At 42.7% G+C, this 21,957-nt stretch overlaps 1 protein-coding gene across 1 annotated transcript in view; it reads left to right on the forward strand.

Annotated features, from left to right (window-relative positions):
• The window catches only part of CETN3 (centrin 3), a 57,943-nt gene extending 41,123 nt beyond the window's left edge, over nucleotides 1-16,820 (forward strand). The window contains exon 5 of the mRNA XM_033920461.1: nucleotides 15,677-16,820. Coding sequence (XP_033776352.1) covers nucleotides 15,677-15,720 — 44 coding nt within the window. The 3' untranslated portion in view covers nucleotides 15,721-16,820. The remainder of the gene's footprint in view (nucleotides 1-15,676) is intronic.
• The last annotated feature ends 5,137 nt before the right edge of the window (nucleotides 16,821-21,957 follow it).

Raw genomic sequence — 21,957 nt, forward strand, 5'->3', positions numbered from 1 at the left:
TCTCAGGTCGCCATCTTCTCATGGCACCTGCTAGACAGTCCCTCAAACTGGCAGGAAGAGCTGTATGGCTCCTTCTAACCAGGGACAAGTTACCTATTCTCCCAAACCCACAGAGTAGCAAATGCTATGTGGCTGTTGGAATCATCCCTGAAGCTCTCTTTAGGGTATGTGAGCTTTATCTGATAACAATTAGGATGCAGATTGTTTCCCATTGGGCGGTCAATGCAGCTTCTAGATTACGCCTAGTACGTCTTCACTTTAAAGGCAGTGAGTTTTTGGCTAACATTACATGGAGTTAGTACTGTTTTCAGAATTCCAACATACTCCATCTTACATCGCAAAGCTGGATTTTTTGTGGGAAAGTTCCTTTCTTCTTCCAGAATTTACAGCTCTTGTCCAGCCGTTCCCCGACTGTCTGCTTTTCATTCTGAAGGGATCTTCACTTCCTCTGGTAACTCTTTATGCTTTCTCGTGAGGGGGGAGACACTATGATGTCAGGTCAGGGGGCTTTGGGCATTTTCCAGGATGCTTGCAACTTTGAATCCTCCTCCCATTTCAGATTCTTCCAAAGGTTACGTTCATGCGAGACCCCTTTTAAGTTTTACTGGTACTCAGGGAAGTAGTTTTAGTTCTTCCAGAACTAAGGGAAGTTTTTCCATTTACTTCATAGTGCCTAAGATGGGGGAATTGGTCAGATGGGGGCTGGATCTCATTCTGGTAAATTAGTTTCTCAGAGTTAGACATTTCCGGAGAAAAACTGAGAATATTTACAATTTCCCTATGGTCACTGAATTTGCACTATCTTCACTTAGCTCTCATTGAGCAGCGCTATCAGTTTTGGCAGATGCCATTTGGCCTAGCCACGGCTCCATGAACATTTTAGAAAATGAGGGCAGTAGTGGCGTTTTGGTGCAAACAGGAGATTCAGGTACTTTCTTTCTTAGACAACTGCTCTTCCAGCAAGCCAGCCAGGTCAATTTGTCAGACACAAACGGGTGATTTCTTTTATTTGAACTTCTTTTCTTCAATTCTTTGGATGTGAATCTTCAAATTTCCAAAGAGCTCTTTTCTCCTGTACTAATTATTGGAATATCAGGAAATGTTGTTCACGTAGGAGAGGAATGTATTTCTTCCCAGAGACTAGGGCGACAGATTACTGTCTCAGGTTTGCCTTCTTAATGTCACCAAGAACAAGAGTATGGGATTCTGTACAGGTTCTAGGATCTATCGTGATAACTCCACTGGGAATTTCGGCTTGCTTTCACATGAGAACGCTACAGCAGTCGCTTTTGTTTCAGTGGTTCCTGGTATCTCTAGGCTCCAATTGTAGTATCTAGTAGGCTCCTAAAGCATCGCTCAATATAATTTGGTGGCTCAGCGAGATTAATCTTTTCAAACGCATACCTCGGTCTTTGCTGGACTGGTTCAAATTCACCAAACATCCCAGGCTGTCAGGTTGGGGGGCTCAGTGCCTTCAATCCTCAGTGCAAGAAGTCTGGAATTAAGAGGAAACTCAGTACTCGTTCATTCTTCTGGACTGAAGCATGGTCAGGCTACCGTTTCAGGAGTTTCAGACTATTCTTCCGGAATGACGATAAAGGTCTTTTAGGATAGTGTTATGACAGTGGTATTTCTCTATAGCCAGGAAAGTACGTGATGTAAACAGTTGGCAAGTAAAGTAATGGTTTTACTTCAATGGGTGGAATCTCATCTTCCTCTTCTGTCAGCGCATCATTTTACAGGACAGGAAAAGGGTTTAGATAGACTTTCTCACCACAAAATCTGAGCATGGACCATCTATTGTATGTTAAAATGTACAGCGCTGTGTACGCCTTTCAGCGCTTTAGAAATAATAAATAGTAGTAGTACAGTGGAACCTTGGTTTACGAGCATAATTCGTTCCAGAAGTATGCTCGTAAACCAAATTGCTCATATATGAAAGCGAGTTTCCCCATAGGAAGTAAGGGAAACTCGCTTTGATCCGTTCCACCTCGTCCCCCCCACCCCCCGAGGCTACTGGCGCTGCTCCGTTCTCCCCACCCTTGAGGCCACCGATGTAGCTCCATACCCCCCATCCCGCAATCCGGCATCCCCCTCTGCGAACCGGCATCCTCCCCCGCTCACGTCGCCCTCCCTCCCCTGCGATCCTACATCCCCCCCTCCCCCGAACACCGAAACGAAATCCCTTACTTATGCTTATGCTTCTGTTTGGAGGTTTTTCTTTCTTGGGTACTTCTCAACATTGGCACCCTTCCAGAGTTCAATGATTTATATTCTTTCTTTTTTGGCACAAGCGTATTGCCAAGGGCTTAGCGTTCAATTCCCTTCAGCTTCAAGTGGCAATCTTAGTTTGTTACAAGGGATAGGTATCTTGCTTTTCGCTTACTTCTCAGCTTCATGTAGTTCAGTTCCTAAAAGGAGTACAGTATATTCGTACACCTCTTAAGAAGCCCTGTCCGGAGTACAGTCTTAAGGTACTTCTTCGCAGTTTACAGAAGGCTTCATTTCAACCTTGTCTTTTGACATTGAACACAGTATGTGACGTTGAACACAGTATTTTTTGTGACCATGGCTTCAGCTCAGCGGTTTTATGAGTTGCAGGCCTTGTACGATAGGTATTCTTATTTCTGATTTACAAATTCTGGGGTGTCAGTTCGGACAGTACCACAATTTCTTTCTAAGGTGGTGTCATCCTTTCTTTTATGCCACTCTCACTTTTCCTTCCTTCTTCCTGAGGGAGGAATGGGGAGGCGAGCTTTCGTCACTGCATTTTTTAAAAGTGCGTAGCATTCTCCGCAATCTTAGGTTTCTAACAACGTTTAGTCGTTTAGATCACCTCTTTGTATTCTTCAAGGGATGCGACAAACGTATGGCAGCGTTCAAAGCCTCCATCGCTTGAAGGGTCCAGGAGGACATTCTTTACGCTTACTTAATGGCAGGGAAGTGGTTGGCGGAAGAACTTCATGACCATTCAGCCAGAGCAATGCCAGCTACGTGGACATAGTCCAGAGGTTTTTTCCTTGAAGGAGTTTTGTCATGCGACTACTTGGTCTTCCAAGAATACTTTATTTCAGCATTACCGGTTGGATGTGAGGGTGCATGCGGAGGCAGCGTTTAGTGCTTCGGTTGTTGCGGAGGCGGCGTTTGCTTCCCACCCAGATTGAGGATTGCTTTGCTACATCCCATTGGTCTCTGGATTTATCTGCTGCTGTTGCTAAGGAAGGAAAAATTATGTTCTTACCTGTTAATTTTCCTTTAGACGCAGCAGATGAATCCAGAGCCCCACCCTTTCTGGATATTAACTGTCGTTCTTTTCTTTTGCAACTTTCGAAGTCTGTTATTATTGATAGTTGTATTCTGTATTATTACCTTTTGAAATTTGTTATGGAAAAGAAGTTTATTACATGCTAAGCATATTGATGGTTACGGATGCTTGGGCAAGGAGCAATACTGAAGATGCAGGAGGTGTGCCAGTCAATAGGATCACCTGTTAATCAGTTTCTCTATCTCCACCTGCTGGTAGATGTGTGCTATCCCATTGGTCTCTGGATTCATCTGCTGCGTCTAAAGCAGGGGTCTCAAAGTCCCTCCTTGAGGGCCGCAATCCAGTCGGTTTTTCAGGATTTCCCCAATGAATATGCATTGAAAGCAGTGCATGCACATAGATCTCATGCATATTCATTGGGGAAATCCTGAAAACCCGACTGGATTGCGGCCCTCAAGGAGGGACTTTGAGACCCCTGGTCTAAAGGAAAGAAAATTAACAGGTAAGAACATAATTTTTCCTTCTTGTTGCTGGTGACCTTTCCTCAGTCAGACCATTAATTATCAGAATGTTCTATTCTTTTTTTAATTATTTGTCTGAATTTTTAAATTTATACCAAGCAACAAACTTGTACAGAAAATAAATATATAGAAATTTTAAGTTCAAGGAAATTACCTAAAAAAGAAATCTATGCATACATTTCTCAAGTCCACATAATGAATAGATCCAAGACTACAATAAGTGGAGTTTTAAACTAATAGGCAACTTTTCTTGTTAAAATAATTTCTAACACCCTAAGGAGCTTTTAATACAACCCCCCCCCAAAAAAAAAACCCCCCAAAAAACCCCTTGAATCCCTTCTATATGCTTCATCACCAGGAATGGTGTAAGATGAGACGTTTCAAAGAAAGCATACTTCAAGGATTGATACCTCACTATACACTTGCAAGGATAAAAAGATCTACCAATCTGGTTAACTGCAGGTTTTAAAGGCAAAAACTGACATCTTCACTTTTGCATATCTCGGGAAACATTTGAATCTTAAAGTCCAAAAACAGTTTGTCTATTTTTGAAAAACATCTTCTTTGTCAACCTCTCCAGCCTTCACTGATGGGTAATAGCTCACCATGACCAGCAGGTGGAAACTAAGACCAAATCTTTGGTTATACAGTAGTACTTAATAGCTGTCCCTCCTACTATCTAACAGTCTTCTCTCAGTCTCTAAGCAGGTGGTAGGTGAGCTGTGCCAGTCTCCCTTTGGTAAAGCTGTTAGAATTTATTTAGGATTCCTTGTCCCCATTCTGGTGCCGGACTGAGCTTGGAAGAGCCCTGTTTGCGGGTCCATCCAACCTCAGGGGTGTCATACTCGACGGGTCTCATGTTGAGTCCCTCCCCTCTTCCTCCACCTCCCCAAAATTTTGTAGAGGTGCCTCAGCTGTAAGTTTTGCCACCAATACAGGCAAGGCATATAGCTTTGAGAGCCAGTGGAGTCTGTTCTGGGAAAAAAAAAAAAGCCTGAGGCAGTGCCAGTCTGAAAGGGTCCTTCAGGGCTGTATAATTGATTTTTTTGTTAACCAGCACTCTTTCTTTTAAGCTAGGTCGCGTATTGCACAATGAGCACTTTCACCAGGAGAAAATGTTCATTGTGCTCCAGACACGAGCTACTTGCGGCCGGCCTGTGCAAACGCTGTTCAGGTTGCCACGAAGGGGAAACCACGTTTGCGTCTGGTGCAGGCATCCAAGCTTCCCCTTCACGAGTGCCTCGCTTGCCGGCAGTTGATAGTGGGGAAGCCTGGACTTCCTCCGCCACCCACGCAGGGATTTCCCCAGCTGCCGACGATCAAGGTAAAAAGGATTCCTTTACCACTGCTGCCGGCTTGCCTGCTTTAGTGGCTGGGACAGTTCAGGCTTCTCAGCTGCTACAGGCCTTGGAGGGGTTGTTTTCTGCGGAATCCACTCCACTTTTGGTGGGAAGCACCTCCATTTTTGTCTGCAACATCAGGTGACCTTCCCCCTGTTTTGGAAAGACAGGGACAGGTTTCTAGTGGGTCCTCTGCTTTGCAGTGAACCCCATTGGGCCACCAGAGGTTTTTTCCCCCTGATTTTCTTTTTGCCTTGTGCGAGACTTGCTTTCAAGCAGCCGGGTGTCCCGCTTCCACCTCGGGAGTCTCAGAAGTGGAGAGGGGTTCCCCTCCAAATCCACTCCAGTTTGGCTCCCCTAAGCTCCAATCACATCCTCACCTCTTCCCTTGTCCAAGCGGCTGTGGGTGACTTGGGACAAGGATTTTGTTTCTGAGGAGCAGTTTTCTATAGATGAGGACCTGGCTCTTTTGGGAGACCTCCAGGATCCACTCGAGGGGATGGATACCAGTAGCAGGGCCTTTGTGGTTCCATATGCCAGCGAGGATGTGTCCGTGGTGCACGTTTTTCAGCGAGATGAACTCCAGGAGCTGATGCTTCAGATCTCATTGGTGTTGCGCTTCGAGGAGGAGATGCAGGAGACCCTGTGTGTGGTGGACCCTCTGCTTCAGGGGATCCACTCCGCATCCTGCTCGTTTCCTATGCCTAATGTTCTGGCGCAGTGGAAGACGCCGGAGGTGCCTTTTCATTTTGTGCACTCCATGGCTCATCTGAATCCCATCCCAGAGGGGGATAGGGATACCTTGAAGTCGCCAGTGGTGGACGCAATGGTTTCAGCTATAGCTAAGCTACATACGGTGCCCGTAGAGGGCGGCTCTGCCTTAAGGGACTCTGAGGAGCGTAAGTTGGAGGCTCTTCTTAAGCAGAATTTTGATGTCTCTGCTTTAGGGGTCCAGGCAGCCATATGTGCTTGTCTTGTGGCTCTGGCTCTGTTTCGGTGTGCCAAGCGTGTCCTTGACCGTGAGTCTGATGACTGGTCCATGGTGGATTAGGAGGTGGCAAAAATTGAGATGGCTGCCTTCTATCTCTCGGATGCTTTATATGACTTGTTGCGGACATTGGCCAAATTCAAGTCTCGTGGTGGCCATGTGTCGTACCTTGTGGCTTTGTGCTTAGTCGGTGGATGTGGCATCTAAGGCTAAGCTGCCAAAATTTCCCTTTCAGAGGTCTTTTTTGTTTGGAGAGGATTTGGACAAGTTGGTTCAGACCTTGCGCGGAGTGGCATTGCTCAGGGGCGTTTTAATGAGTTCTGCAGATATCGCCCTGGTCGAGGTGCTGCTTTTTTTTCTGGCCTCCGAGTCGTTTCTTTCAGCGCATACAGTCCATTCATGGGCCTGTCGGGGGGGGGGGGGGGTGATTTCTCCGCCAGTCCCTCCGCCGCCTGGCCCACCCAATGACTCTTTACCGGCGCCTCTCTTGATTCCGGTTGGTGCTCGGTTGTGAGGTTTTTACTAGGGGTGGGCCAAGATCAGATCAGTGGATCCTGGAGGTGATCTGGGATGGTTACGCTCTGGAATTTTCGTGCTCGTTGCCAGATCACTTTCTTGCTTCTTGTCAGGTGGCTTGGAAGAAGCGAGCTTTTTGCCAGATGCTTCAAAGATTGCTAGATCTTAAAGCAGTAGTGTACATGCCTCCATCGGTGAGGGGCACTGGCTGATATTCAACTTACTTTGTGGTGCCCAAGAAAGGGGGGAATTTTTTGCCCATCTTGGATCTGAAGGGGGTCAACAGGGCTCTGCAAGTTCTGTCCTTTCGCATGGAGACCTTGAGATCTATCATTTTGGTGGTTCAGCTGAGGGAATTTCTGACCTCTCGATCTGATGGAGGCCTACTTGCATGTTCCAATTCGGGCCTCCCATCAGCGGTTCCTGTGCTTTGCGATCTTAGGTCGGCACTTTCAGTTTTGTGTGCTTCCCTTTGGTCTAGCCAGGGCCTCTCTGACTTTCACCAAGATTATTGTGGTTGTGGCGGTGGCCTTGCGCAAGGAGGGCATTCTGGTTCACCCCTATCTTGATGACTGGTTGATCCGAGCAAAGTCGTTTCAAGAGAGCTCCTGGGATACGGCTCAGGTTGTGCAGTTCCTGCAGTCGCTGGATTGGGCAATCAACCTGTCTAAGAGCCGGTTGGCTCCGTCTCAGCACCTGGAGTACCTGAGGATTCTTTTTGACACCAGCTTGGGGAAGGTCTTCCTGCTAGAGGCCCATGTGGTCAAGTTTCAGTCGCAGATTCGCCTTCTGATGGCTTCCCGATGTCCCCGTGCTCAGGATTTTCTCCAAGTTCTGAGGTCGATGGCGGCTTCCCCGGACATGGTTCAGTGGGCCTGAGCTCACATGCACCCGCTTCAGCATGCTCTGCTTCGGCAGTGGTCCCCCCAGGTACATGATCTGGACTCTCCCATTCCTCTGACTTTCACCAAGTCGTCAAGTTAAAAGTAATAAATCACCAGGATCGTATGGTATACATGCTAGGGTATTAAAAGAATTCAAAAATGAAATTACTGACCTGCTGTTAGTGATCTGTAACCTGTTGCTAAAATTGTCTGTAGTACTTGAAGATTGGAGGGTGGCCAATGTTATACAGATTTTTAAAAAGGGCTCCAGGGAAGATCCGGGAAATTACAGACTGGTAAGCCTCACTTCGGTGTCGGGCAAAATGGTAGAAACGAGTATAAAAAATTAAAATTGTGGAACACGTAGACAAACATGATTTAATGAGACGGAGTTAGCATGGGTTCAGCCTAGGGAGATCTTGCCTCACAAATGTGCTTGACTTCTTTGAAGGTGTGAATAAACATTGTAGGGATGTCACACAGGAAACACACACACGCAGTCTTAGAGTCGGGATGGAGGCGTTCCCTAATGGATGGTCTCTCACCCTTTTATTGAGAATCTTGCCTCCCTTAATTACATGGCTAATGCTTTACAAGGTTACTATTTCATTATGCATATACAGTGAGGATTATACCAAGGTAATTCCTTGTTTACATATTTCATGTGATTCTCAAAGTTATTATCTCACGTGACATCTGAATACATGATAACAATTACAATAAAGATTCCCAATGTGTAAACTTCTAATATGTCTTGACGTCTTACTATAACATGTGACAGTCCAAAGGTTATAATGCATGCTCCTTAAGCTCTCTTGATTAGCCTTAAACTCAGGGCCTGCTCAGGCAAAGTCTGATTGTTGCCCATATAAGGGATGCTTAAACAAGGTAAGAGATAAGGGTAAATCTGTGTCAGGTTAATATGTGTCAAGAGTCTTGTGACAAAAAAGTAGGGAGGGGAATGCCTCAGCATTTGGTCTCAAGGTGCATACCTTTTTCCTTGCTTTTACAAGAGGGAAAGAGAAGGCCTAGATCCTTACACAGGGCATAGATCCATACACAGGGCCTAGATCAGTGTGCTGACCTGGCCTGGTTCAGAACTGCCTGTGTGCTGACTTGGCCTGTGTTCTGATGCCCTGGATCAGAACTTATCAGATCTCCATCCCTACATTACATTTGGATAAAAGTGAGCCGGTTGATATAGTACAATGTCTCAAGCTCAAACCCTTTGCAGGGCCACATTTTGGATTTGTAGGTACTTGGAGGGCTGCAGAAAAAATAGTTAATGTCTTATTAAAGAAATGACATGAGGTAAAACTCTTTATAGTTTATAAATCTTTCCTTTTAGCTAAGTCTTAATAATAATATTGTAATTTATAGCTAAAGAGACATATGATCAAGAAACTGTTTTATTTTACTTTTGTGATTATGATAAATATACCGAGGGCCTCAAAATAGTACCTGGCGGGCCTTATGTGGACCCTGGGCCATGAGTTTGAGACCACTGATATAGTATATCTAGATTTTCAGAAACTTTTCATAAAATTCCTCAGAGGCTTCTGAGAAAATTAAAGTGTCATGGGATAGGTGGCAAAGTTCAATTGTGGATTAGGAATTGGTTATCGAATAGAAAACAGAGGGTAGGGTTAAATGGTCATTTTTCTCAATGGAGGAGAGTAAACAGTGGAGAGCCGCAGGGGTCTGTACCGGGACCGGTGCTATTTAACTTATTTATAAATGATCTGAAAATTGGAACGATGAGTGAGGTGATTAAATTTGCAGATGATACTAAACTGTACAAAGTTGTTAAAACGCATGCGGATTGTGAAAAATTGCAGGCAGACCTTAGGAAATTGGAAGAATGTGCGTCCAAATGGTAGATGAAATTTAATGTGGACAAATGCAAAGTGATGCACATTGGGAAGAATAACCTGAATCACAGTAACCAAATGCTAGGGTCCACTTTGGGGATAAGCGCCCAAGAAAAGGATCTGTGTGTCATCATAGACAATATGATGAAATCTTCCGCCCAATGTGCGGTGACGGCCAAAAAAGCAAATAGGATGCTAGGAATTATTTAAAAAGAGATGGCTAACAAGACTAAGATGTTATAATATCCCCTGTATCGCTCCATGGTGCGACCTCATCTAGAGTATTGCATTCAATTCTGGTCTCCTTATCTCAAGAAAGATATAGTGGCGCTAGAAAAGGTTCAAAGAAGAGCGACCAAGGTGGTAAAGGGGATGGAACTCCTCTCGTATGAGGAAAGACTAAAACGGTTAGGGCTCTTCAGCTTGGAAAAGAGACGGCTAAGGGGAGATATGATTGAAGTCTACAAAATCCTGAGTGGAGAATGGGTACAAGTGGATCAATTTTTCATTCTGTCAAAGACTAAGGGACACTCGATGAAGTTACAAGGAAATACTTTACCCTTCAAACTCATGTTTGTATTTATAATTTGTCTAATTAATGTTCACATTTCCCCCTCATACCCCACTACAAAAAATTTATTCTAACCTTTTTTAGCTTTGCAAACCGGCCAGGTGCATGTTGATGGTCAGTATATTAAAATTTAATTAAACTTAAACTTACTTTTAAAACCAATTGGAGGAAATTTTTTTCGCTCAGAGAATAGTTAAGCTGTGGAACGTGTTGCCAGAGGATGTGGTAAGAGCAGATAATGTAGCTGGTTTTAAGAAAGGTTTGGACAAGTTCCTTGAGGAAAAGCCCATAATCTGTTATTGAGAAAGACAAAGGGGAAGCCACTGCATGCCCTGTATCGGAAGCATGGAATATTGCTACACCATGGGTTTTGGCCAGGTACTGGTGACCTGGATTGGCCACCGTGGGAATGGGATACTGGGCTTGATGGACCATTGGACTGACCCAGTGAGGCTATTATTATGTACTTATGTTCTTACTTCATCATGCCAAAGAAAGGCTCAGAGACCAATTCTGGATGTTAAATCGGTCAGTGCAGCCCTGAAATTTCTGCATGAGACCTTTCAGTCAGTCATAGCAGCAGTGGCGCCAGGGGAATCACTCACCTTCCTTGATTTAATAGAGGCATATCTTCACATTCCCATTTTCCAAGCCCATAGGAGATATTTCTGCTCTCGTGTGCTGGAGCAGCACTTCTAATCCTTGGCACTCCCCTTTGGCCTAGTGATAGCACCTCACACCTTTACCATGGTGGCGGTGGTGGCAGCACACCTATGTAAGGCTGGGATCCAAGTACACCTATATTTGGATGACTGGCTCATCAAAGCTCCATCCAAGGAGGAAATCAAACTGGCAGTTTCAAGAGTAGTACAACTCCTCCAAAACTTGGGATGGATTGTCAATTTCAAAAAGTCAGCTGGAGCCGACCCAATGCCTGGAGTACCTGGGAGTTCAGCTCAACATTGGCCTTTGGCTAGGTTTTTCTTCAAGAGCCAAGAAGACAAGCCCCAGAAGCAGATTTCGGATCTGCTTCAGAGACCGACTCCCATGGCGTGACACTACCTGCAAGTTCTGGGTTCGATAGCGGTAGCCATAGAGGTGGTCCCTTGGGTGAGAGCGCACAAGAGAGCATGAAAATATATAAAAAATAATATACAGTTATGTTTTGTGTTTGGAAGCTAACATTTCTTCTTTGTAGACCTTTGAAAGTGATGAAAATAAACACTTGATCTCTGATTTCACATTGCTTATTTTATTATTTGCTGTTACAGCTCAATGCCCATTACACAGGTCAACACATCATTTTAATCGGTTAATGTTGGGTTTATTTTGTGTAGTATTTTTTCATACTGATTTCAAATCTGTGTTTAGTTTTTCACTAGCACGTCACATTTTTGTGATGTGGCTCATATATAATTATAAAAGTTAACTGGGCAATATATCATGCGTTTATAGGATAAACATATAAGGAGGGTTAACGACAGTTGTCTTTGTTTTTTTATGCTACAGACATTATTTACGGTGATTAATATCAGTCTTTATGATGCCAAGACATTGTACTAATCATCCAGATAGTTTTTGTTACATCTGTGTTTCATTCACGACGAAAGCACGTCGTCGCCCAATTACCGTAGATCTGAAGAAGGTATACAAATTGTACTTTGGCTGTCCACTGGGTGGCCAGGATAAGTCTTAGGCTCTACATATCATCTGTACCAGTTGTTCCAACGGACTTCGTGACTGGCTCAATCGACGAAAGGCAGTGATGTCATTTGCAATCCCAATGATATGGAGGGAACCGGAAGACCATATTAAAGATTGCTAATTTTGCCTTGTGGATTCTCAGCTAAAACTAAGCACAAAATTATATATCCTACTCTGGATTCTTCTATTAGACCTGTTCCTCATGATGACTCGTTGCCTGCCCCTGTACCTCCACAAGATGGACTTGCTTCAGTGGAACATGATGAGAAATGTGATGATGCAGCAACTGGTCACAATTCAGAATTATCTTATCCTGATGTGAATGATGAAGATTTAGAACCAGCGACCTTTACACAAGCTGAGCTCAATGATCTTATTTGTGATCTAAATCTTTCAAAAGAAAAAGCAGAACTTCTTGCTTCAAGGCTTAAGCAAAAGCATTTGCTTGCAAAAGATGCTAATATAGCTCATTACAGAAAAAGGAATCATAACTAGATTGATAACTGGAACGTCAAGATATGAGCATATTACTCCGTATCTCCACCAATTGCATTGGCTGCCAGTGGTATTTAGAATTCAATACAAAGCAATTATGTTATTTCATCAATTTATGTATGGCTCAATCCCTGAATTTTTTAAGAGTTTGTTTGATGTCTGGATATCAACCAACAAGATCACTGCGCTCTGAAAATTCAGCATTGCTGAAAACAAAGGCTAATCCTAAATATGTGGAAACGAATGCTATGACTTTTATATGTGCTGGAGTAAAGTTGTGGAATAGCCTTGTTGGTCAAATTCAAAAATGTAGAGACAGGAACTCATTTAGTAAAATGTTAAAAACTATTTGTAGATGCATTTCTATGAATAATTGTAGATACAACTATTTGTAGATGCATTTCTATGAATAATTGATCTTAAGTAAGAATTGAATCTGTTTGTTTTTGTTCCTACTTTGTTCTGATTTGTTTTAATATTTTATGTATGTAACTTTTTGTAAACCGACTTGGAAAAAATTCGGTATAAAATTTAAAAAAATAAATAACTTAACAACATTATTCACTGTAAATGGTTCATTGTGCTTTTGTCATGACATCAATGGGTTCTTCAACAGTTTGTCACAAGTGCATTGTTCAGATGAATGGCATCTCTTCATTGATTCTTCACAGAGAAGCTTGAAGGCAGTGTTACTGCACAACGGAAATTCCAAACCAAGTATATCAATTGACCATCTTCTCATCTAAAGGAGTCTTATGAGAATATGAAGAATTAACTAGAAGCAATCAGTTATAAAACACACCAGTGGAACATCTGTGGTGATCTTGAAGGTCATTAGCATGCTAATGGGAATACAAGGAGGATTCACGAAATACTACTGTTTCATGAGCTTGTGGGATAGCAGATCTACAGCTGAACATTATTTCAGGCGTGTCTGGCAGCTGAGGGATACCTATAATCCAGGGACAAGCAGTGTGAAATTTATGTCATTGGTAGATCCTCATAAAATATTTCTTCCACCTCTTCATATCAAGCTGGGGTTGATGAAGAACCTGGTAAAGGCCATGGGTAAAGCAAACTCGCCAGGTTTTCATTATCTTGTTAGGAAATTTCCAAAAATCAGCACTGCAAAACTGAAGGAAAGGAGATTTATAGGCCCACAAATCAAGTCCGTTTTGCAGGATGAAGATTTTAAGCAGTCACTCTCAGCAGCTGAGCTTGAAGCTTGGGAGGCATTCAGGTAGTTAGTGGAAAACTTTCTGGGCAAACATGTCTCCTTCATACAAGGAATGAGTTCAGAATCTCTTTGGGCTCCTTTTACTATTCTTCAAACTTTCTAATAATAAAAGAACAAGAGGGCATTCGGAAAAGTTGATAGGAAACAGATTCAAAACAAATGCTAGGAAGTTCTTCTTTACCCAACGTGTGGTGGATACCTGGAATGCGCTTCCAGAGGACGTAATAGGGCAGAGTACGGTACTGGGGTTCAAGAAAGGATTGGATAAATTCCTACTGGAAATGGGGATAGAGGGGTATAGATAGAAGATTATTGCACAGGTCGTGGACCTGTTGGGCCGCCGCATGAGCAGACTGCTGGGCACGATGGACCTCGGGTCTGACCCAGCAGAGGCATTTCTTATGTTCTTATGTACTAAGGTACGCTAGCGGTTTTAGCACGCGCGCTAGACGCTAACGCCTCCATAGAGCTTGTGTTAGTATTTTCGTCTATCGCATGGTTTTGTACACGCTAATCTTCAGCACGTGCTAAAAATGCTAACGCACCTTAGTAAAAGGAGCCCTTTGACTAATATCAGAAACTTGGCTTTTGCACTCACATCTTGACTTTTTTCCGGAAAATCTTGGTGAGTGACGAGCAAGGAGAACGTTTTCACCAGGACATTCAGTTAATGGAGCGTCGCTGCCAAGGTTTCTGGAATGAGAATATGATGGCTGACTACTGCTGGATGTTGTGCCGTGACAATCCAGACACAACTCACAAAAATAAATCATACTCTTAGCATTTTTGAAGAAATATTGGTTGCTAAGTGACATAGTCCAGTATAATTATGCTATGCTATGTGCTTATTTGACTTTGGACTGAAGATACTGCAACATTTCTTTAAGTTGATGCTGCAATTCTTAAAACCCTATATGCTATAATGCTATAAACTAACATTAATAAATTGATATCCTGCATTTCAAAATATATGTGTAAATGGAAGGTATATGTCAAACAATACTGGGAGGCTGTCTACCTTTGGACACATCTTAATTACCCTTGCTTGTTTGTTAATCTTCACACCCTCAGAAATGCCACCAGATGCTCAAATACATTTCATAGCATCTGGCTTTATGCATTCAGTCTTCACCGTTGTGACCACCGTTGCGGGTAACAAGTTCTAATTAAGGGAATGTAGCCCTGAAGAAGCCTCCCCCCTAGGGTGAAACATGTCGGCGAACTCATCCCTTATTATTGATCACCTAAGCTAAGTACAAATATTGTAGTTGCGCTAAATAATTATGAAACGTTGAAAGCTTTATTACGTTCAATTAGCATATGAAAAACCGCTTTAAGTGACCCGGTGAAGACTGAATGAATAAAGCCAGATGCTATGAAATGTATTTGAGCATCTGGTGGCATTTCTGAGGGTCTGAAGATTAACATACAAGCGAGGGTAATTAAGAGATAAACTAACATTAGTCATAAGTTTAAAAGTTTACGTGACTGAAAAAAAACTAATAACAGATCTGAAATCAGCATGAAAAACTGATTTAGAAAAATGTGCTGTGTTGTCGGATGATTCCGAAAAAAAATTTTTTTGTTACCTTGTGTTATTTGTATTCAACCAAATAATATTTTTCGTTATTTGTATTCAACCAAATATGCTATTTGGTATAGCCCTTCACGAAATCAATTCCTTAATACCCATTGTTTCTAGTTAATGGTACATATTTGGCAAAGCTAACCCCCTCTTTTACGAAACTGCGATAGCAGTTTCTAGTGTGGGGAGCCGCGCTGCTCCCAATGTTCATAGGAACTCAATGAGAGTCGGGAGCAGCACAGGCCATTCTGCACGGCTCCCTGCTCTAGAAACTGCTATCACAGTTTTGTAAAAGGAGGCCAAAATATTAGAAGTAGCTGGTTTATACTAAATATTTAATATTAATTTTGTCTTCCCTTGAAGTCTGTGTACTTTGTTTTGTAAGCATTGCTATTTTGCAAAATGGGATGACACCATTGCTTCTGAACCTAAATGAAATGTGATTCATTAAATTCCAGGCACCCTATGGATATTTTTATGCATGTAATAATTTGAAGTCTTGAAAATCTACATGCATGCTTGTTAGTAACAATTCTGACCTAATTAAGCAGTCAAAAATGGCAACCACAAAAAATGTTATTAGAAGTAATGTATTTTTAAGTGCAAAATTAAAGGTAGGAGTTATACTTAGCATAGTTATATGGTAAATTATAATCAAATGTTCAATTTTTGTTAACTTTTATGTTTTTCTTGCTTCAGTAAATCAAGCGGAGTTCATTGCGATTATGACTGGGGACAGTTAACAGGCTCTAAGAAATGAAGAAACAGGATTGATGGCCAGTATCAAAGCAATTACCATGTATGGAATTTATAGATTGGCATTTCTGGATCCATGCATAAAAAGGAACAAACATCTGTTCTGAACTGGACCAAATTAACACCCCAATTCTCCCCCCCCTTCCCCCCAGCACACACACTCACACACTTTATTTAGTGATGCATTACGATTTTATATTATTAAAGTTTACCACTTAAAGCAAAATTAACTTTCTTAACTGTGTAAGTACTAGTTTATTTGTAAAATAGCTTTCTATAGTTTCTTAAATCATGTTGTACAAATCCTTTGGAAATTGAAATTTTTTTACCATTGGATTTGGACTTTCAGTTCTACAGTACTTGTCAATTTTAATAAAATATTTTGTTAGGATTTTAAGTGTTTTCTGTTCTAAATAAATTGTTTAATTTGAAAGGTGATTATTAACCTATGATATTCCTTTTGTTTTGTGACAGATTTTGAATTCAGTATCTTAGATGTAAAATTTGTTAGAAATATGTAATTTTTATAGGCCTATTTTACTTTTCTCTAGTCCTTCGCTAGATTTTAAACTATGAGTTCCAAATTGGAGTGCTGATAATTACATTCAAATCAAATGAATATAGTGGGGCTGATGTAATAAGCACTTGTATCTTCAGCTTATGTGCACATTTTAGTGTCCACAGCTTAGCAACTGATACAGGAATGGCTTTGCATAAAAAATATGAGCTCAGATTGTTGCACTGTCATTTAAATCCTATGTTAATGAAGGCATTAGCTAGTGCAGAGAAGTGTATATACAGGCTCCAGTATCTTAATGCCTAGTTTAACACTGGGAATTTAACTTTTGATCTGTGATGGAGTAAAATATGAGTGCTAAAGTTGTTTTTTATGCCAGCATGATTACCTGAGATGACTCTTAATTAACTACCTCTGCTGGACTCATTAGACACAAATATTGATTTCCAGTTTATTAAAAAGATGTAGGGGAAATTCTTATCATTGCCTACTATCTATGTTAAATATATTTGTTAACCGTAAGTGCCTTATCACAATTCTGTTTATTAAAAAGTATTTCTTGTGCTTTGACGCTAGAAATTAGTGCCCTTTTGTTTTAAATGTTTACCAGTGTTCATCTTATAAAAATATGGAGATTTATAAACTTCCTTAAAGAAATATAAGTTTAGACTTAGGAGAGAGGCACTTAGGGGCTGATTCTACTTACGGGCTTCCCTGTTGTAGGTAGCTGTAGGCATCCTACCACTGTCTGGCAGCCAATCGGGATGCACGTTTTTAGAAAAAAAACTCCCCAAGGCAAGACAACTACACTGTAGGCTTTTGTCACGGGTCTAAGGAGATGCAAAGGGACACCTAAGCTCACCCAAGCCTGGGTGTGGTTTTGCCCAGAAGTGGCCTTGAATGAGTTTAAGTGGCCATAGGAGTCTTCCTAGAGCTGCGACAGACTGAGTTGACTGCAGAGGAATCCCCGATCAGCTGAGTCAGCAGGACTTCCCAAAGCCATGCTTTGGAGAGTACTACTGCTCAGCTGATCAAGGGAAAATACCCCTGCCGCGATTAGCTGAGCGACTGCGGCAGAGGACCTCCCAACATGCACTCCCTGAAATTGGCAGGAGGGATGCCCACGTTCTCCTTCCTAACACTGCCTGACACCCCCTCATCGATTGGCAGGAGGGATGCCCACTGCCACAGCCCCCCCAACCCGAGACAACCTCTATCAAGATTGGCAGGAGGGATGCCCGCTCCCTTCTGCCACTGGCCCCACTAACCTCTGACATCCCTCAAATGCCCCACCCAACACCTCTTGAACCCCCTACTGTTACCCCACAATCCTAAACATCCCACCCCAACACCCCTAAGCCTATACCGACACCCCATACATTTCTGAAGTAAGGCCGGCCAAAATGATACCTAGTCCTCTGACTGGCAGGCTCGCCTCTTCAAAATGGTACACATCCCCCTCCAGTACCTTTGTGTGAAGAGAGCAGGAGGGAGGTAAGGTCCCTCCAGCTCTGAGGCATGCCAATCCAAAATGGCGGGCCTTCCTTTCCATGTGATGCATGGGGAGGGGCCTAAGGCCCTGATTGATTCAGATGTCTATGGCCCATCCCAAGGGGCAGGACTTCATAGAAAGGGGGGTTGGAGAAGTATTCAATGGCAGGAAGTAGTGGTCATTCCTCCTGCCTTTTTTTGGGGTGAGGAAGGGTGGAGATGGTTTGGGGGTGACATCAGCCATGGGGCCCAGATACGAACAGTGCAAAAGGGTACTGCCACCTTAACTTCTTTAGAAGTCTCAAAACTACCTGTACCACGCATGAATAAGTGCCTTCCCACCCAATGTTGACTCCTAGATCCGTGAGTTCTTAGTTTTCCTTGGAGCACCAATGGTAAAACAGGGAGACAAGACATTTTTTAGATAGTGATAGGAAGAAGTGCAAAAGTGGCATTTTGAGACACAAAGGTGAAGGGGCGAAATATGTAGAACCTGACAAAGAAAAGGCTGAATTGCTTAACAGATATTTCTGTTCTGTGTTCACAGCTGAAGTGCCGGTAGCGGGACCACAGAAGACAAACATGAATAGGGATGGAAGAGTGGTAGACCATGATCAAATTTCAGAGGGTTTTGTTCATGAGGAGCTAGCTAAAATAAAAGTAGACAAACCGATGGGGCCAGATGGTGTACATCCGAGGGTGCTGAAGAAACTTAGGGAAGTTCTGGTGGCTCCATTGATTGACCTTTTCAATGAGTCTCTAGAGTCGGGAGTGGTACCGGAGAACTGGAGAAGGTCCATGTCCACAAAAGTGGAAGTAAGGAAGAAGTAGGGAATTATAGGCTGGTAAGTCTGACTTCTGTGGTAAGCAAATTATTGGAAACACGTTTAAAACAGAGAACTGTGAAGTTTCTGGAATCCTGTGGATTACAAGACCGGAGGCAACATGGATTCACTAGAGGTAGGTCTTGTCAGACAAATCTGATCAATTTCTTTGACTGGATGACCAGAGAATTGGATAAAAGGAGTACGCTAGGTATGTATTTAGATTTTAGCAAAGCCTTTGACACAGACTTCTAATAAATAAACTAAGTGCCCTCGGGATGGACCCCAAAGTGACAAGCTGGGTCAAGAACTGGTTGAGTGGAAGGCGACAGCGGGTAGAAGTCAATGGAGATTTAACTAATCTGTATAAACAAGATAACAAACCATTTCTGCAGGTTACCCACAGCTAGCCGCAGGTAACAGCCACCATGTCATTCTTTAATACTTTGCTCATGCTTGGTCATTTTTTGTGCAGCTTCTTCGGATTTTGTCACCAAATAATCTCTTAGACAAGGGATATTTACCAGACAGTCCTGTACATTAGGGTCTAGAACAGATACATAGTAGATGATGGCAGATAAAGACCCTAATGGTCCATCCAGTCTGCCCAACCTGATTCAATTTTTTTTTTCTTATTCTTAGCTATTTCTGGGCATGAATCCAAAGCTCTGCCCGGTACTATGCTTAGGTACCAACTACTGAAGACTAGGTCAAAGCTCACTCCAGCCCATCCAACCATCCCAGCCAGTGAAGCCCTCCCCAGCCCATCCTCCACCAAACGGCCATATACAGACACAGACCGTACAAGTCTGCCCAGTACTGGCCTTAGTTCTTCAATATTTACTATTATTTTCTGATTCTAGATCCTCTGTGTTCATCCCACGCTTTTTTGAACTCTGTCACCATTTTCCTCTCCACCACCTCTCTCGGAAGCACATTCCAGGCATCCGCCACCCTCTCTGTAAAGAAGAATTTCTTTACATTGCTCTTGAGTCTCCCACCTCTCAGCCTCAAATTATGTCCTCTAGTTTTGACCATTTTCTTTTCTCTTGAAAAGATTTTGTTCTACGTTAATACCTTTCAAGAACATCTGAATCATAACTCCCCTGTCCCTCCTTTCCTCTAGGGTATACATATTCAGGGCTTCAAGTCTCTCCTCATACGTCTTTTGGCGCTATCCTCATCATTTTCGTCACCCTCCTCTGGACCGCTTCAAGTCTTCTTATGTCCTTTGCCAGATACGGTCTCCACAACTCTCAACTAGGCTTGTCAACACATATAATGCGTCGATGCAATAGTGAGTACTGTAATTCTAGATGTGACATCAAAAGTGTCAAATACTGATTTGGCCATGAACTTTCTGGTTTTGGGCAAATTATGGGTAATATCCATAAATTTCTCAAATCACCAGGAATGTAGTGCTCATAATTTGCCAACTGTTGGATAGTTTTAAATATAAAGTTGTAACTGAGGAAACGACTGGTCAACATGGTGTTTTGGTACAGTCTGCGACGTAGAGTGAAAAGAGGTACTCGTATGACGAGGTGAACAAGAGCGAGTGATATGATGCCTTTGAAGTAGTGCCAGAGTCCCTAGCGATGCTCGGGCTGGAACAGTACTGAAGGAGTCGAGAGAGGGACAGGGGCTGGCTAAGTCTGCAACATAAATGCCAAATCCCTCTTAAGTAGCACTTTGATTTGCTCTTGTAGACTGTAGCAGTACCGCGGATGTTGGTACAGTCAGTGCCACTGGTGCTGCAGTGTGTTGAGGCATTGGTGACCTCAATGACAAGGCATGCCTCTGAGAAGACACTAACTTCAGAGGATATCTTGACTTCTTGCATCGGCATTTGGCATGCTTCGACTTGTTGCCTGAGAAGATGCTGGTGGAAGGTGAAGTATAAGAAAACTTCTTAGCATTTTTAGGAGGTGAAGTTAATGGTACAATTGGAGCCAACACCGAGTGGAGTACCGGTGTTGATGACATCAATGCCTCCAGAGTATTGTTTTTGGGCTTCGACGGAGAAGACATGGTCAATGTTGAAGGTAATCCAAAAAGCTTCTCCAGCTGCAAAAGCCTAGACTTCAGAGAACGCTTCTGAAGAGTAGAACGGCGAAGACAAGAATTGACCGGTGCTCGGGACCAAGACACTGAATGCACCAGCTGTGCGGGTCAGTGATGGATATAGCACAGTTTTTCTTGTTTTGATAGCGCTGCTGCACCAAGTACACTTCTTAAACCAGCTGGAAGGCTTGGACATTGATCAAAAGCTACAGCAGCTGGTGGATCCAAGATGGCGGCATCCAAGATGGCTGTTGATGGATACAAGATGGTTGTTGATATCAGCACGGATTCCAGTTTGCTTTCTACTGCCCGACCGTGATTTACTTTGAGGTCGAAATTCCACATTCTAAGCGGAAAGGAAGCGTCCGAGCTGTTCCGCTTGCGACTCGGACATCCTCTCCGATGCAACGCTCAATTCTGGAGTTCCCTGCTACAGCCAAGAGTCCCCTTGTTCCCACTGGAAGTCGATCTGCTTTGTCCTCAGCAAGGAGGAGCCACTGGGGACTTGGATCTTGAGGCTTCTCGTCAACCACCCCCTGCTTCACTCGCGAAACAGTTTGGGGGACTCCCGGCAGATGATTCAAGTTGAGGAGACCCAGATGCAAGGAGCAGAATACGCAAGAGTTCCATAGGAGCAGGGTGATTTGGGAGCTACCCAGGAGACCTGCTGGTGAGACCATCGGTGATAACACTTGACAGCCTTCGGGAAGCTCTCGAGAAGCTGAGCTTGTCAGTTTCCAGGTCCTCCCGGGAGGTTGAAGCACTTGTGAGTACAGTGAAATTGGGAAAAATTTTAAACTATACTAAAGAAGAATTTACCACAGAATTAAAAAAGGTTAATGAACAGGTGGAAAGTATTCAAGCATTTTATAATGAACCAATTAAAGACAAAATTCTTTTGACTAGAAAAGTTTAATAACTGGAAAATTATAATCGTAGATTAAATATTCATTTTTTAAAATTTTCCAAAATCTCTTGCTGTAACACCATTAGAAATGCTGAAAGAAATACCTGGTAGATATATTGAGATTTTTGCCCAAAAATATACCACTATTTAACCAGATATTTTATCTACCTACAAAGAAAAAAACAAGTACAACTTTGGAGACTGTTCAATTGGGACTAGATTCAAGAGATCAATTGAACGTTACTGAATTACTTGAGACTTCACTATCTGTTGTATCAGACAGAGCTACTTTATTAGTTTCCATTGTTTTCGAAGATGTTAATGCTATATTTAAATTAGTTTTCATAGCTCTAAGACTTTGTTTCATGGAAGTAAAGTTTGGCTTTTTCCTGATGTCACTAAACAGACACAGGAGCAGAGG

Source organism: Geotrypetes seraphini, chromosome 1 (genome assembly GCF_902459505.1).
Source record: "Geotrypetes seraphini chromosome 1, aGeoSer1.1, whole genome shotgun sequence".
Taxonomy (NCBI): Eukaryota; Metazoa; Chordata; class Amphibia; order Gymnophiona; family Dermophiidae; genus Geotrypetes; species Geotrypetes seraphini.